Source organism: Typopeltis vanoorti, chromosome 26 (genome assembly GCF_054136105.1).
Source record: "Typopeltis vanoorti isolate ZY-2024b chromosome 26, IOZ_Tvanoo_1.0, whole genome shotgun sequence".
NCBI classification, from domain to species: Eukaryota; Metazoa; Arthropoda; class Arachnida; order Uropygi; family Thelyphonidae; genus Typopeltis; species Typopeltis vanoorti.
In genome coordinates this window covers 15,520,590-15,538,989 of record NC_143574.1, presented here as the reverse complement: position 1 = coordinate 15,538,989, position 18,400 = coordinate 15,520,590, and the positions used below count along the sequence as shown (strand labels likewise).

The 18,400-nt window shown below is 35.2% G+C and overlaps 1 protein-coding gene across 1 annotated transcript in view; it reads left to right on the top strand.

Annotated features, from left to right (window-relative positions):
* Positions 1-18,400, top strand: part of LOC150092354 (beta-catenin-like protein 1) — a 162,824-nt gene that overhangs the window by 95,206 nt on the left and 49,218 nt on the right. The window contains exons 10-11 of the mRNA XM_090414879.1: positions 4,588-4,646; positions 9,274-9,422. Coding sequence (XP_090271005.1) covers positions 4,588-4,646; positions 9,274-9,422 — 208 coding nt within the window. The remainder of the gene's footprint in view (positions 1-4,587; positions 4,647-9,273; positions 9,423-18,400) is intronic.

Here is an 18,400-nt window from a genome sequence, read left to right as displayed (position 1 = left end):
TGTCTATTTCTATATTTAATTTACCATCTTCAGTAAAAATCGTGCCTAAATAGCTGAAATGTTTTACTTGTTCCACAGGTTCTCCATTCACAACAGTTGACATTTTCAATGATTCTACCTATTTTCATTGTCTTTGTCCTTTTATTGCTGATCTTCATACCATATCTATTACAACAGTTATTCAATTTAGTCAGGGAATCTTGCAGACTTGCAGCGGATTTATTTAGAAGTATAACATCGTCTGCATAAAGCAAAGAGCTGACATTAACATCTCCAATTTTGGTATCAGGTTTAATTCCACTTTCCTTCATAATGTAATCCATATAGATAATGAATAACAGAGGGGATAATGTACATCCTTGTCTCATACTAGATTTAACATTAAACCATCTTCCTGTACTTCCTTCAATTCTAACTGCTGACTTACAACTCAAATAAAGACTAAGTATTGCTTGATATAATGATCCACTTACACCATACAACTGTAGCATTTTGGATAGCTTCTCTCTTGGCGCCTTGTCATATACTTTTTCCAGATCTACAAAACTTAAATACAGATCTTTGTTATATTCCCATGACTTTTCAACTATTTGTCGTAAAGTGAATATCTGATCCTGACAGCCTCTATTTGGCCTGAATCCAGCTTGTTCCTCACCAAGCTTCTCTTCCACAATCCTTTTCAACCATTTCTCAAGTATACTGGAATAAATCTTACCAGGAACACTCAGTAGAGAAATACCTTTGTAATTCTCACAATCAGTTTTATTTCCCTTTTTATATATGGGTACTATGAGAGCTCTACTCCAATCATCTTGAATTCATCCTTCTGTCCAGGCCCTCTGAACTATGCAGTGTAGCCACTGTGAAACTTTTATACCTCCATACTTGAGCATTTCTGGTCTAATATCATCTACTCTGGCAGCCTTTCCACATTTCAGACTTTTGATGGCTTTTTCTACTTCAAGCATGGATATGTATTTCTGATTGCATGCCTGGTCAGTGTTTTTTATCACTGTGCTCTCATCACTGCTAGTTTCATTTAGCAATTTTTCGAAGTAATTACTCCATACTTCAAGGATATCTTTTTCTCCAGTTTTCATATCACATCACTCTACTTGAAATTGCCTGCCATTCAAGAAGATTAGCCTCGTATTTTGTGTTGAATACAATGGTTACTGCTTCTTTTCCTTGATTGTCATTGCCTGGATATAACATTTTGTATGTATTGATCAGAAAGATCTCACCAGTTTTTGTCTTTTTTGTTTCAGTCACCCCTATTATGTCAATCTGGTACTTATCTAATTCTTCAGCTAGCTGCATTTCTTTGCCATTCAGGCTTCTTATGTTGATGGTACCAATCTTTAACTCTGATGATATTGAGTTGGATGTGCTTTCAGATTTGTTCCAGTAGCTGACTTTTCGCTGTTCGCCTTGGTTCCCTGGCAAAAACAACGGGGCCTTGTTTAATCGGGCGATGCCCCAGCCAGCATGAAATTCTATCATGTTGTACCATCATGTAATATTGTGGTTTAAGCCAATAAGAATACAATTTGGTTGGCTAAATCCCAAATTGCCAGCCCATCCTCGTTCGTTCAGTATCCAGGTAGATACCTAACAGGATGCACCACGAGAAGGTGAGGATTGGACATTAGGTCAGAAGCCCTGGTCGGTTCTCCACATTCCTTTAAAGGCTATGTGGAGGTCTCCTCTCAGTTATACAGATTTGACCCTTAAGCACCCCATATATATATATTGTTATATCGTTAGTTTCATATATTGTTATATCTCTAACTGTCTTTACTTTAACTTTACAGTTAACATAAATTTTATGTTAACTGTAAAGTTTCTTATACCACTATTGGTTTCCCCCTTAATGCACGGTACGTAAGTTTTCAAACGGTAGCTCAATCCTCAGAAATGATCACAAACTCATTGATTGTATATAAAGAAACACATTTATTATGGCACAAAGACAAGTATACATGTTAATCAAATCCTTAATCTTAAAAGAGTCTGGGTTCCCATTTACTTAATTAATCACATCCAAAACTTCTATGTTATAGTCCCTTACTTGACATAAATTTCTCACTTCTATACGTACATCTATTCTCAGACTCTTATAACTAAGTTACCTAATATTATCACACATGTAATATTGCACATATATACACAACACAACTCAATAATTCTGACATGAACTTCTCTAGGGTAATACTTCTTATTCTTACTTAATCCTCCCTCCAAAATATTTAGCTAACATTTAATTATGTTCTGACCATATAATATTACTGTTCCTAAATCACACAAACAGTTCTGGCCTTGGCCTCCTGTTCGCCTGGAGCCTAATATGCTTTCTTCTCAACTGCAGACAAAAGTGTCCAAATCGCAGACTGTTCTTATAGCACCACGCGGAAATAGCATGTTTCCTTAACTTCTGCTTCCTTACCCCATTTAATCCAACATTTAACATAAGCAAATCTTACGCTTACCGTTCTTGCCTTGAACTGGATATTCTGGTCTGCTTACAGTGCCTTCACTGATGGCACTGTAAGCAGACCTTGGGCCTTGTTATTTCTTTGTTTCCATACGAACCGAAAACACTCATACACAGATTGTTTTTGGATTGTTAAGTCTGAAGCTGATTCCATGAAAAGCCTTTCATATTTGTATTTACTATGGTGTATTATCGTGGCTTTCTTCCACTGTATTCTATGGCAGGTATCCAGTGCATGGTCAGCAAGACCAGAATGGCTACATTGGTGAAACTGGATGTAGTCCTTGTGTTCTGAAATTCTGATATTTGCTGTCCTGCCTGTTTGGCCAAAGTGAAAATATGAAAGGCTTTTCATGGAATCAGCTTCAGCCCTAAGAAACAATCCAAACCTCAACAAATTTGGCTGCATGAGACTGCCTCAAATTTGGGAAACTTACATCAGAAGACCTTCAGCCCAATCGCCCAAGAATACCAACATTGCCTGATAGGAGGCACCATCAGGACTTTAGGAGAAATAATAGCTTCCTACTTCTTCCTCACTTACTGTTTGTTGTGCCTGTGTGCACGTGTCTTGTTCTTAAGTTTCTTGAAAATGGCAACGTGACGTTGACGAAATATTGAAGTATATTAAAATTTATTTTAGTATATCCTAGTTGACGTTGTAATTTCCTTAAATTATTTAGTAAAAAATGCATAACCAATGTCTAAGCCTTTCCACGTGAAATGAATGTATTCTATCATGTTACAGCAATCCCTCAATTAGTGTGCCTAATGTGTTCTTTAAAACAGGCGCATTAATCGAAAACACACTAATCGAATATAATAACCTATGGATGGAAAAAAGTATAATTCGTTTCTGAAATGTCTTTTTTTTATCCTTGATTTTTTTATAAAAGAATTAAGGTATGTCTCAGGGCCTAGTTAAAGGAAAACCATGAAGCTGAAAGACAATAAAACATGTTCAGAATATAAATTTATTATTCTACTTCTTAACAAAGAATTGAGCTATCGTAGTTTGGCGGACATTTTATTTCTTTTTTTCATACAACCGACGGTATAGCCCTATTGCCTCTTCTACTCTTCTGCAAATTTTACTGCTTCTCTCTTCATCAGGGTCTGCCTCTAAGTATTGCTGCTTAAAAACTTTGATTGTACGAAAAATATTTTTGAATTGTTTCTGTGAAATCTCTTTTGGCTGACTATCAGTGGTTAAATTTTCTTCATATTCTTCGGGATCTTCCCACTGTGCATCTAAATTTAGCAGGTCAGAATCACTCAATTCTTCAGAATGAGATTTAATTAACTCTTGGACGTTATCATTGAAGGGGAGAAAGAAATGATGGACATATGAATTGGTTGCCAACAAGCGAAATCACATGCTTTATAGATAAAATTTCCCAACTGTTATACAAGCAAAATAGTTACCACTTTTAAAACTACAATGATCATAAAAGAGAAGTTAATTTTCCAACATATAATTCATCCCAGAAGACGGATTGATTACCCTATTATCGGATGGATTCTCCTTTTTTGTGACATGCGCAGAAGTGTTGAAGGGTCTCGAATCTGTGGGCGTACTATAGCAGATGACATAAATTTTGGCGGTAAAAATTTGGAACATATTATACATAGCGTACATGGAAGTAGTGTAGTATGCCATTAAAAATAACCTTGTAAAATGTTTTAAATCGGTAACTAAATTATTTCATTCTGGTGAGTGATTTTTTAAAATAGTTAGCCATAAAAATGTATAGATAGAAAATTTTTAAAATCTGTAACATTTATTTTTAAAATGTATATAGGTGCACTAATCGAATTTGGGTATCGAAAAAAATGATGCACTAATCGAAAACGCATTAATCGAGGGATTACTGTATCTTGGAACAAAAATGCTATAATGAAACATGCTTTTTTATATATTTGTCTTGAGTTAAACTCTCACTTATCCTATTAACATCTGGTTGTTAAAAGTAAACTATACATCTGGCCACTCATTGAAATGCTTAGTTGTATTATATAATGTATAATTGTATAATTTTTTAAAAATTCTAATTTGTAACTGCAGCCTGTGTTGCATTCATTTTCTTTTCCAGAAAATAGACAAATGTTAGGTGATCAAGATGGCATTGATGTTCTTTTACAGCAGTTAGCTGTGAGTAGATTTATTATTATTTTTTTATGCTTGCTTTTTTTTTTTAATTTTCTGAGTTTCAGTATTTAAGATATGAAACATCATTTCTTAGTCAGTAGCTGTAAAGAAACTTGATAATTCAAACAAGCAGGAAAAAATTCAAGATAGTTTCCATTTCTCTCTCATCCAAGTGATACTGTATTTAAGTGTTTAACAACACTTAAATGTCAATACCAAAAACATTTGGTACAGTTCTACTTAAAAGATCTTTTTTCATGTTATAGAAATACTAAACTTTCCTCCTTTAACACCTGTAGAATAATGTTTTATCCATTACTGCTATATGTTAGCACATTTCACTGATTATTTGTTGAATAAAATAAGTTTCACTAAACTTTGTTGAGAGTTCATGACTTCTAAAACAGTAATAAAGAAGCTATCTAAAACACACACACATTTTTTTTTTTTTTCAGTTAATCTAAATAATCATGAATACTGGAAGTAGAAATAATATTCATGGTATATTATTTCATGGTATATTATTTATTTATTTTTATTTTTTAGTATCTCAGTATTTTTTCTGGTTCTGGAAAAGGTGAGGCAAACTGTTGATTTTGGACCATTTAAATTTATGATCATATAGAAATTTCCCAGGAAATTAAATATTGGAAATATCTTCTGGAAATCCCTGAATGTGTTTGGGAACTAATTTACTTAGTTCCAAAACACATGCAGGACTAACACTAGTGATAGGTTCCCTAACTGTAGTGTTGGTCCTGATATAAAAGGGATTTGATAGTAATTTTTTGGAATTTCAGGTTTAAAAACCATAATTTCAAGTATTGTTTGAAACTTGAATTAAAATGCATGTTCATTTACGGCACTGTCACAATAAAACAAATATTAAACATATCATTAGCTGAAGAAGATCTGGAAAAAATATTAGTCTTACATACTAGGGGGCTCTGCCCCTTGACACCTATGGTGCCCAACCCCTCGTGTTCCGGACTGGTAGGCTGGTTCTCCTTGAATTCTGATGATTCGAATTTTGAAGACTCTTCACTCAAGGTAGCTCCTGAGTATTGAGTCTTCAAAAGGGGGGTTCAGCCCCCCCCGGCACCTACGGTGCCCCCCCCCCCCATGTTCCGGACTGGTAGGCCAGTTCTCCTTGAATTCCGATGACTCGAATTTTGAAGACTCGACACTCAGGGTAGCCCCTGAGTTTCAAATAACTTGACAAAAATGTTACAGCCTATATCTGTTTCCAATTTCAGCTTATCATTTTATAGTATAGAGTAGATAAAAACGTTACAAAAAAAGTTACACGAAAACGTTACAGCCTACATCCATTTCCAATTTCAGCTTATCATTTTATAGTATAGAGTAGATAAGAAGCAAGAAAGAAATGGCAAATGAGCAAGAAATTGGATACAAGTCTTAAATAAATGGAAGAAAATTTTGAAAATGATAAACATATAGGATCTGATCAGTCCTTTAACAAGGAAAAAAAGAAAGCTGTTGTAAAGGGGAGACCTGTGATGTTATAGATGTAATGATACATCACGGTACAATTTTAATTTAAATGTATTAATATTAAATGTGAAGTATCACACTGTTTGCTGTCAAAGTTAGTTTGATAACAAAATAGCTTACTGCCATAAACAGTGCCCTCTATGTTGAGTTTGTGATTATTTTATCATTCATGCAAAGATATCTGCATCAAACTATGAACCATCGTGCCGAGGAGGAACAATGAACCATCATACACCTTGCAATTAGGCTTAAATTCTCACCATAGAAGACCATCTGTGCACTAGTACAAACAATAATTCCATTTGCAGCACAGGAAAAGTTCTTGGGACTTGCTTCCAAAAAAAAACATTTTTACCTCACATCTGCCAACTGTAAGAAGTGCTGGACAGCACTAAATATCTTTTGCACCCTATAATCAAAATTATAGGGTGCAAAACATTTTGTATAGTAATACAAATGCTGCTCGACCATATAGACTACAAATCAATATCGACAAAACAAAGGCCGGAAAACAAAACAAAGGATGACAACTGATGGGTCATCCTACACTGTTTATCTTCATTGCACCCAAATTGAGCTGGTGAACCAATTCGAATATCTTGGTTCACTCATATAAGTAAGGAAAACTGCATCATCAGCAGAAGTACACAACAGAATTAGCCTGGCCTATGGAAGAAACATAACATCTAATTCGAAATAAAGATGTGCTTCTTTTGTTCAATAATCATGCCTGTATGGATCAGAAACTTGGACACTCCTTAAAACTGACTTAAACAAACTAGAGACATTTCAAATGTGACACTTCTGTTGCATACTATGAATATCACTACTCCACCATATCCAAAACACTACCATCAGGACTTGGTGTGACAACCAACCTCCAATTGAAGAACTTCACAAACGTAGACTTTGCTGATTTGTGCAGAATGGATAAACAAATGGATGAGCATTTGTGCAGAATGGTTCAACAGCACCTACTTACATTGTCTACTATGGAGGCAATGACCTGCACACTGGAAGACACAACCAGCTGCCCTTGAGAAAACCTGGGCGAAGCAAATTGAACACGACCTAAAGAACCAGCAGCTCTCTCTCTCTCACAGAAGTGAAACAGAAAGCCCTTGACCATACATCGTAGCAAATGATTGTATGTATCATCCGTAGTCCAGCGGCACCCACAGCAGTGTTCATTATTTATTATTTCATTATTTAATGAAAATGTCTCCGACAGGGAGCGCATTAAAATGTTCCTAATATAAGGAATGGCACTATATAATTTCAGATACTTCTGTATGGCAGTTCCATATCTTAAGCAAATCTGAAGGATGCAATTATTCACTCAGAGTCACTCTTGGGTGATTACTTCTGTTTTGTGGTGAAGTAGAAAAAGGAACTAATAATTTGTTGGCTTACTAATGAGACCTTTCTCATTTCTGCCTGCTAACAGAATACAACAGCAACAGTTCATCATCATCATCAAATTCCTGCCATGTACCCTCAAGGGGTGTACAGGATATGATAGTACTACATGAAAAAAAATTACATCATTACTAACTTCCTATCTACAATTTTCCTCCAAATCAGTCTGTTACTTGTCAAGACTCCAACCTTATCAGATCTTATATTTCTATCGTCTAAGGCACTTTGTACCGTATCAATCCACCTATATCTTGGTCTCCCTCTCGGTCGTTTTCCTGCCAATCTGGCAGAGAACACTTGTTTTGCTAATCTTTCCACTCCCATTCTGTTTAAGTGACCATACCACCTGAGATTAGCTCTGCTAACGCATTCCTGGATGCTGACAATGTCAAGTTCTTTCCTAATATCCTCGTTTTTAATATGATACTGCCATTGATGCCATCTGTTCATGCCTATAATCTTTCTCAGGACTCTCATATCTGCAGTCTCTAGTCTTTGGTCAAGTGTTTTACTTCTGACCCAGCTCTCAGATCCATAAGTTAAAACTGGTTTGAACACTGTCTTGTATACAGTTAATTTAGTGTTCCGACTAATTTCTCTCTTATTCCATATGAATTTATTCAATTGACTTCCCACCATACCAGCTTTGCTGATTCTGTTGTCTATTTCTATATTTAATTTACCATCTTCAGTAAAAATCGTGCCTAAATAGCTGAAATGTTTTACTTGTTCTACAGGTTCTCCATTCACAACACAGTTGACATTTTCACTGATTCTGCCTATTTTCATTGTCTTTGTCTTTTTATTGCTGACCTTCATACCATATCTATTACAAGAGCTATTCAATTTAGTCAGAGAATTTTGCAGACTTGTAGCGGATTTATTTAGAAGTATAACATCATCCGCATAAAGCAAAGAGCTGACATTTACATCTCCAATTTTGATATCATGTTTAATACCACTTTCCTTCATGATGTGATCCATATAGATAATGAATAACAGAGGGGATAATGTACATCCTTGTCTTACACCAGATTTAACATTAAACCATCTTCCTGTACTTCCTTCAATTCTAACTGCTGACTTACAACTCAAATAAAGACTAAGTATTGCTTGATATAATGCCCCATTGACACCATATAACTGTAGCGTATTGAATAGTTTCTCTCTTTGCACCTTGTCATATGCCTTTTCCAAATCGACAAAACTTAAATACAGATCTTTGTTATATTCCCATGCTTTCTTGACTATTTGTCGTAAAGTGAAGATCTGATCCTGACAGCCTCTATTTGGCCTGAATCCAGCTTGTTCTTCACCAAGCTTTTCTTCCGCAATTCTTCTCAACCGTTTCTCAAGTATACTTGCATAGATCTTGCCAGGAACATTCAGTAGGAAATAAGATTCTAAATGTTAGAAACAACTGTTGCTGTTATTGTTTTTTTAAATATTCCTTTTGCAGAAATTTCATTAAACTTAAATAATTCATTTTCATTCCTTAAATAATCTTGAATATACAAAATTATATTTCTTAAAATCAAAAGAGATTATTTACACTGAGCTGCTAATTTGTTATCTAAGAAATAAAAAATATCTAACAAAAAATAGTGGGTGCTTAATGGATTTTTTGTGAATGACCTTATTAAAATATTTATCAAAATGGTGTTGTATTGAAATTTTTTTTCATTTTTAAATTTAGTACTTTAAGAGGCATGATCCTGCCAGCACTGAAGAACAAGAAATGATGGAAAATTTATTTGACTGCTTATGCTCCTCCCTCATGTATGCTCCTAACAGAGATAAATTTTTGAAAGGAGAAGGTTTGCAACTCATGAACTTAATGTTAAGGTATTGTGACATTAATGCATAGAAGCATTTTTAAAAAAAAATCTTTAATTTTGTATTTTGATAAAGACTACTGAGTACTATTTTCTGTTTTTGAGCATATCATATTTGCTTTTTTTGAGGTTTTTATTGATTATATATTATTCATCAAGAGTTTCTGTCAATGGCCTAGACACATCTTGTTAAAAATGAGTTTTTGTAGTGGAGAAAAGAAGCAGCAAAACATTATTAATTATTCATATTTTAATAAATTCACAGAATTTATTAAAATTAATATTATACATACTTTTGTTTCTTCCTTTTGCTATTCCAGTGGTGTTGCATGAACCAAATAACCATGGTTCACTGTTTTTGTCTAACCAGTGCACAAACTAAGTCTTTCACCTGCTGTAAGGTCTATGGCTTGTGAGTATTCTACAAGGTACTACCCAAAAGTTCAGGGAATTTGACCATTAAAAAAAATTTATAAAAAAAAAAATTACCCTAACTCATAGTTTCCGCTACCTCTTTCGAAGAAGTTCCCTTGGGTGTGTATATACACCCAAGGGAACTTCTGCCTGGATTTCCTCAGTCATGAGGAAATCCAGGCAAAATTGCAAGAGGTACTTGACACAGTAACACTTGGAATTCTTCCTCAGTCATGTCAAAATTATGCCCTTTCATCTGGAATTTCATCTTGGGGAACAGGAAAAAATCATAGAGGTGAGGTCAGGCGAATATGGGGATGGGGAATGACTTGTGTTTTTGGAAACTGGGAGCTGTTGAAACAAGTCATGATGGAGAACCCAATCCTATTTCTACTTGGACATTTGCACCAAATGCTCTCTCTCTCTCTCTCTTAGCCACTTCAAAACCTCAGTAAAACTTACTATTAACAGTTTAATCAGGAGGGAGGAAGTCCTTATGGACAGTGTCTTGGATGCCTGCCATTTCAGTTAGAGAAGAAAATCACCAAACTGAAATACGATGTTACAGAAACACACATAACCCTGGCTGTTGGCATACTGATTCACAAGGGGTACTGCTTGCTCCTGCACAACAGTACATAAAACTTAAATTCACAATGTAATGAAAAATTTAGGTCTACCAAAGAATCAAGAGTCAGAACTGAGTACTCATTGGCTACAGCGACTTCATTTACACAAGTTGACAATTAAGTTCCACCCTCCTTTACATATACAGGTTCACTGGTATATTATGATATTTCTGTATTTGTAAGTAGTCTAGGTTGAAAGTTAGTGACTCAAGCCATAGAGATTATTCATTGAGTCATCTCAGTTGAACTTGGAAATGTTCTGCACACAAATTGATGATTAATTTATACTATTCTTTTCACAGGCAGATTCACTCAAAATTATTTGCTACAATCCTTGAATATGCTATGAGAGAATTAAACTGAGAGAAAAGATGACTGAATATTCATGGATAATACTTAAGCAATCTCCAATTTGCTGACGATATCATTCTAATAGAACATCACCAAAAAACTAGAACACATGATTATTGAATTAAATGAAGTAAGTCTGGATATAGGCCTACAAATAAATATGGATAAATCAAAAATAATGTGTAGTGAAAATACTTCAGAACAAAAACAAATTGAAATAAATCAAAGACAGATCTGGGCATCTGAATAGCAGAGTAGGAAATGAATGCTCCCAGGTATATAGGAAACATTTTGGGAAAATTTGGAGAAAAGAGCAAAGCAAATAATAATGGTAAGTATTTATTGGATTTCTGCTCAGGACATGGACTGGTCATTACTTGTTGTGCACATAAAGATGTGCACAAGTTCACACGGAGAGAAGACACAAGAAATATGAAAAGCTTCATTAACTATGTCATTGTTGAGAGTAACATCATCATTCTTGTTAAGGATACAAGAGTGTACAGAGAATTTAAAATTGAAAGTGACTATTACTTGGTACTAGGCAGGATAAAAATGGATATCACACTGAAAAAAATAGTATGTAAGAAAGTTTTAAAAAGAATTAAAGTTGGGCACCTTTTACAAGTAAATTGTAGACTCAGCTATACAAACATTATTGAAAAATGAAACAAATTGAAAATAAGAACCAATCCTTGGAGCCTCAGTGACAAACTCTGAAGAAGACATTGATTGGTTCAGCTAGGGAGGTATGTGGCGAAGTTGTCTGCAAGAATAGAAAAATAAAAACATCATGGTGGATACAAGAAGTTAAACAAGCAGTCCTAGAAAAGAAGAAAACATACCAAACGTTCCTAGCAAATAAGTCAGCACATGTCCTAAAAGAATACAGAGAAAAATGTAAGAAATCTAAGCTGTGTGTAAAAGTTGCTAAACAAAAGTCATGGAAAGACTTTGGTAAGAATATAGAAAATGAATATCTGGAAGGTGGGAAAATGTTCTAGAGGCTATTGAAGAAGTTTAGAAATGGAGAAAAGAGTACTGTAAAAGGAATCAAAGATGATAAAGGTAACATGAAAACTGAAGATAAGGATATCCTAGATGTCTGGAGTAATTACTTTGAAAGACTGTTAAATGAACCAAGCAGTGATAAAAATCATACCAGAAAATTTTCATGAGGAATGCAAAGAGGAGTACATATCAATACTTAAGGTAGAAAAAGCTGTCAAAAACTTAAAATGTGGAAAGGCAGCTGGAGTGATACTCAACCAGAAATGCTTATGTATGGAGGTTTAAAATTTTTGCAGTAGCTACACTGCATAACTCAGTGTAGTGTCATTTCTATCTTACCCCAGATTTTCACTTTAAGACAAATAGTTGAGAAATTGTGGGAATATGACAAGAATCTATACTTAAGTTTTGTAGATCTGGATAAGGCATATGACAAGGTGCCCAGAGGAAAGCTTTTCAAAACACTACAATTATACAGGAGTGAATGGAACATTATGGAGAGTAATTCCTAGTCTATATTTAAGTTAGAATTCAGCAGTTAGAATTGAAGGAAATACAGGAAGATGGTTTGATTTAAAATCAGGGGTAAGATAGAAATGCACATCATCTCCATTCCTATTCATCATCTGTATGGATCACGTTATGAAAGAAAGTAGCATCAAGTCTAATGTTAGAATTGGAGATGTCAAACTTAGCTCTTTGTTTCATGCAGATGATGTACTCCTAAACACATCTAGTGCAAGTCTCCAGGATTCACTAACTAAATTGAATAACTGCTGTAACAAATTTGGCATGAAAATCAGTAATAAAAAGACCAAAACTATGAAAATAGGCAGGATTATAGAAAACTTCAGCTGCATTCTGAATGGCAATCTTATAGAACAAGTAAATAGATTTCAGCTATTTAGGCACAGTTTTTAGTGAAGATGGCAGGTTGTATCTAGAAATAGACAACAGAATAAGCATAGCTGGTATGATGGGTAGCCAGTTGAATAAATTTATATGGAATAAGAGAGAAATTAGCCAAAACACCAAACTAGCAGTATACAAGACAGGGTTCAAACCAGTTTTAAGTTATGGATATGAGGGTTGGGTTAGAAATAAAGCACTAGATCAAAGACTAGAGACCACAGATATGAGGGTTCTGAGAAAAAATTAGGAGAGTGAACTGATGGAAATAGTGGCAGAAGCATAATAAAATTGAAGATATTAGAAAGGAACTTGACATTATTAGCATTCAAGAATATGTTACCAGAGCTAATCTAAGGTGATATGGCTATTTTAATAGAATGGGTGAGAAAAGGTTAGCAAAACAGGTGTTTGATGCCAAGATGGCAGGAAAGAGATCCAGAGGGAGACCAAGGCCTAGGTAGATTGATTTGGTCAGAAGTGCCTTAGAAGCATGAAATGTTAGATATGACAGTATTGGAGTTCTCACAAATAAAGACTGATTTGGAGTAAAATTCTTGATAGGAGATTAATGTAAACTTAATCACGTAGTGCTGTCATAACCTGAACACCCTTTGGGGAGTACATTTCAGGAAATTATTGATGTTGATGATCAAAGACAGATTGAAATACTGAATTCATATAAATATCTAGGACAAATTATTACAAACAACCATAAACTATAATGAAACTTCAGCTAAAATAACAGTAGGATGGAAAGTTTTTAACCATTATAGAGAGATATTTAAAAACTGCCTAAAAAAAGATTACAACCATTGTATACTCCAAACAATGACTTATGGTAGTGAAATCCTATAGTCTCTCTAAAAAACGCTTAGAGAAAGTGAAAACAACACAAAGAAACATGGAAAGAGCCATTTTGGGAATAACTCATTTAGATAAAAAGAATAATACTTGGATAAGGAAGCAAACAAAGGTAATGGACATTGCCTTAGTAATAAAAGGCAACAAATGGCACTGCACAGGACATGCGAGGAGAATGTTTAACAACAGATGGATGAAGAGAACAATAGAATGGACACCGAGAATGTTATTGGAAACCAGGTAGACCAGTGGTAAGATGGAAGAAGCATTCATCCAGCAGTGGACTGAAGAAAGCTGTTGATGATTACAGTGCAAAGTTAGACTCAAGCCAGTAGAGATTATTTATTGAGCATCTCAAATAAACTTGGAAGATGTTCTGCACAAAAGGCCAGTATTTTTACTTTCATGCTAGTTGCTTACTTAAAAAGTTCTGTTCACTTAAAAAGAGACTCATGAAAATCTTGGGACACCTTGAAAAAAAAAAAAAAAAAAAAAACATGGTTTTGAGATCTAAAAATTATCTATTTATAGGATAGCTGTCTTATGATATGAAAATGCCATTCCATTCTATGTGAATGGGACAGAGAGAGAGAGAGAGAGAGAGAGAGAGAGAGAGAGAAAATCTTCATTACAGGCTTAAAAAATATGTGTGAAAGTTCATCATCATCATCAAATTCCTGCCATGTACCCTCAAGGGGTGTACAGGATATGATAGTTCTACATGAAAAAATTACATCATTATTAATTTCCTATCTACAATTTTCCTCCAAATCAGTCTGTTACTTGTCAACACTCCAACATTATCAGATCTTATATTTCTATCATCTAAAGCACTTTGTACCGTATCAATCCATCTATATCTTGGTCTTCCTCTGGGTCGTTTTGCTGCCAACCAGGCAGAGAACACTTGTTTTACTAATCTTTCTTCGCCCATTCTGTTTAAGTGACCATACCACCTGAGATTAGCTCTGCTAACGCATTCCTGGATGCTGACAATGTCAAGTTCTTTCCTAATATCCTCGTTTTTAATATGATACTGCCATTGATGCCATCTGTTCACGCCTATAATCTTTCTCAGGACTCTCATATCTGTGGTCTCTAGTCTTTGGTCAAGTGTTTTACTTCTGACCCAGCTCTCGGATCCATAAGTTAAAACTGGTTTGAACACTGTCTTGTATACAGCTAATTTAGTGTTCTGACTAATTTCTCTTTTATTCCATATGAATTTATTCAATTGACTTCCCACCATACCAGCTTTGCTGATTCTGTTGACTATTTCTATATTTAATTTACCATCTTCAGTAAAAATCGTGCCTAAATAGCTGAAATGTTTTACTTGTTCCACAGGTTCTCCATTCACAACACAGTTGACATTTTCAATGATTCTGCCTATTTTCATTGTCTTTGTCTTTTTATTGCTGACCTTCATACCATATCTATTACAACAGCTATTCAATTTAGTCAGAGAATCTTGCAGACTTGTAGCGGATTTATTTAGAAGTATAACATCATCCGCATAAAGCAAAGAGCTGACATTAACATCTCCAATTTTGATATCATGTTTAATACCACTTTCCTTCATGATGTGATCCATATAGATAATGAATAACAGAGGGGATAATGTACATCCTTGTCTCACACCAGATTTAACATTAAACCATCTTCCTGTACTTCCTTCAATTCTAACTGCTGACTTACAACTCAAATAAAGACTAAGTATTGCTTGATATAATGCCCCATTGACACCATATAACTGCAACGTATTGAATAGCTTCTCTCTTGGCACCTTGTCATATGCCTTTTCCAGATCAACAAAACTTAAATACAGATCTTTGTTATATTCCCATGCTTTCTTGACTATTTGTCGTAAAGTGAAGATCTGATCCTGACAGCCTCTATTTGGCCTGAATCCAGCTTGTTCTTCACCAAGCTTTTCTTCCACAATCTCAACCGTTTCTCAAGTATACTTGCATAGATCTTGCCAGGAACACTCAGTAGGGAAATACCTCTGTAATTCTCACATGCAATTTTATTTCCCTTTTTATATATGGGTACTATGAGAGCTCTACTCCAATCATCGGGAATTCATCCCTCTGTCCAGGCTTTCTGAACTATGCAGTGCAGCCACTGTAAGACTCTTATACCACCATACTTCAGCATTTCTGGTCGAATATCATCTACTCCTGCTGCCTTTCCACATTTCAAGCCTTTGATGGCTTTTTCTACTTCAAGTATGAATATGTATTCCTGACTGCATGCCTGGTCAGTGTTTTTTACCACTGTGCTGTCATCACTGCTTGTTTCATTTAGAAGTTTTTCAAAGTAATTACTCCATACTTCAAGGATATCTTTTTCTCCCGTTTTCATGTCACCTTTATCATCTCTAATTCCTTTTATAGCACTCTTTCCTCCATTCTTAAGCCTCTTCAACAACCTCCAGAATATTTTGCCACCTTCTTGATATTTATTTTCTATATTCTTGCAAAGTCCTCCCATGACTTTTGTTTAGCTAGTTTTACACAGTGTTTAGCATTCTTGCATTTGTCTCTATATTCTCTAAGAGCACAAGCTGACTTATTTGACAGGAAATTTTGGTATGCTTTCTTCTTTTCCTTCACTGCCTCTTTAACTTCCTGTGTCCACCAGGGAGTTCTGATTTTTTTATCCTTACAGATAACCTCACCACATGCCTCTCTGGCAGAATCAATCAATGTTTTCTTCAGAGTTTGCCACTGAATCTCCACGGTTTGATTCCTGTTCTCAAACTCTTTCGTTTTTTCTTCAATAATCTTTGTGTATTTTAGTCTACAGCTCACATCTGAGAGCTGCTCAACTTTTATTCGCTTTAAAACTTTCTTACATGTTATTCTTTTCAATATGAAATTCAATTTTATCCTGCTCAAGACTAAATAGTGATCACTTTCAATTTCAAATCCTCTGTACACTCTGGTGTCCTGCACCAGGGAGAAAACATCACTGTCAACAATAACATAGTCAATGAGACTTTTCTTATTCCTAGCCTGTTCTCTCCATGTGAATTTGTGCACATTTTTATGTTGGAACATGGTGTTAGTAATAACCAGGCCATGTCCTGAGCAGAAATCCAACAGATATTTGCCATTATTATTAGCTTTGCTCTTTTCTCCAAATTTTCCCAAAATATTTTTGTATGTCTCACAATCATTTCCTACTCTGCTATTTAGATCCCCAACAAGGACCAACTTTTCCTTTTTCATTGTGTCAGTTGCTTTTTCTAAAGCATCAAAAAATTCCTCCACTTCTACCTTAGTAGAACCTTCTGTGGGACCATAGGCACAAATAAGTCTCATTGTCCAGTTCCTCATTCTCATATTTGCCCATATTACTGTACTTGAGACTGACTGCCATTCAAGAAGATTAGCCTCGTATTTTGTGTTGAATACTATGGCTACTCCTTCTTTTCCTAGATTGTCATTTCCTGAATATAACATTTTGTATTTATTGCTCAGAAAGATCTCACCAGTTTTGGTCTTTTTTGTTTCAGTCACTCCTATTATGTCGATCTGGTACTTATCTAATTCCTCAGCTAGCTCCATTTCTTTGCCATTCAGGCTTCTTACGTTGATAGTACCAATCTTTAACTCTGGTGATGTTGAGTTGGGGTTTATTTTCAGATTTGTTCCAGTAGCTGACTTTTCGCTGTTCGCCCTGGTTCTCTGGCGAAAACAACGGGGGCCTTGTTTAACCGGGCGACGCCCCAGCCGGCATGAAATTTTGTCATGTTGTACCGTCATTCTATATTTTGGTTTAAGCCAATAAGAATACAATTTGGTTGGCTAAATCCCAAATTGCCAGCCCATCCTCGTCCGTTCAGTATCCAAGTAGATACCCAACAGGGTGCACCACGAGAAGGTGAGGATTGGACATTAGGTCAGAAGCCCTGGTCGGTTCTCCGCATTCCTTTAAAGGCTATGTGGAGGTCTCCTCTCAGTTATACAGCTTTGACCCTTAAGCACCCCATGTGTGAAAGTTTAATAGATCAAAACAGTTATTGCCACTTTATGTAAAACAAGTGCTAGCGAAACCATTTGGATACGCATTAGTTAAGAAGAAAAAAAGCGTTTTATTTAATTTTATTTATTTATTTTTATTTTTTGGGATCAGATCTAAGAAAATTAACTGCAAATGAGTGGTTTGAAGGAATAATAACCACATCCATGAAAGAAGCATCAATTTGTTTCAAAATGTAATATGAATATTTCTTGGAAGTAACACAAATGATTCTGACTTTAAAAAAATATAGCCGAAAATTTGCTTAAGTGATTTAAAATATTAGGTTTGTAAAGCAGTCAATTGTGCCATAATGGGACTCATAGGTACCACAGGAATAGTTGGCTATAGTGAATTTTGGTTATAGTATCATTGTCACCTCTCCAGAAACTGAGTGACCCACAAGATCACTCTAAATCTCATTATGGCCATAAAGGATTACTACTAAACTCATTCAGTGACAGACAAAAATCCAACACCAAGCAGAAAATGTTCTTCTCCCCAGAAAACAAGTAAGCAAGCCCAAAGACAAATGTTATTACATATCATCAGTGGGAGCCAGAGACCCAGGAGAGGTATCGAGGTTAACTGTTAACTTTTCTGGCAAGATGGATGGATTGACTGGACTTGTGATCCTTTATCCCTTTGTCAGATTTGCAGTGAAATTTCTGGGTTAAGGAATATTATTCAGCACTTGGCTTCTCCATTGTGAGCTGTCGACTACTAATGAGTCTTTTTTTTCTTTTTTTTTTTTTTCTGTCTTTCTTTTCCTTCCTTATAT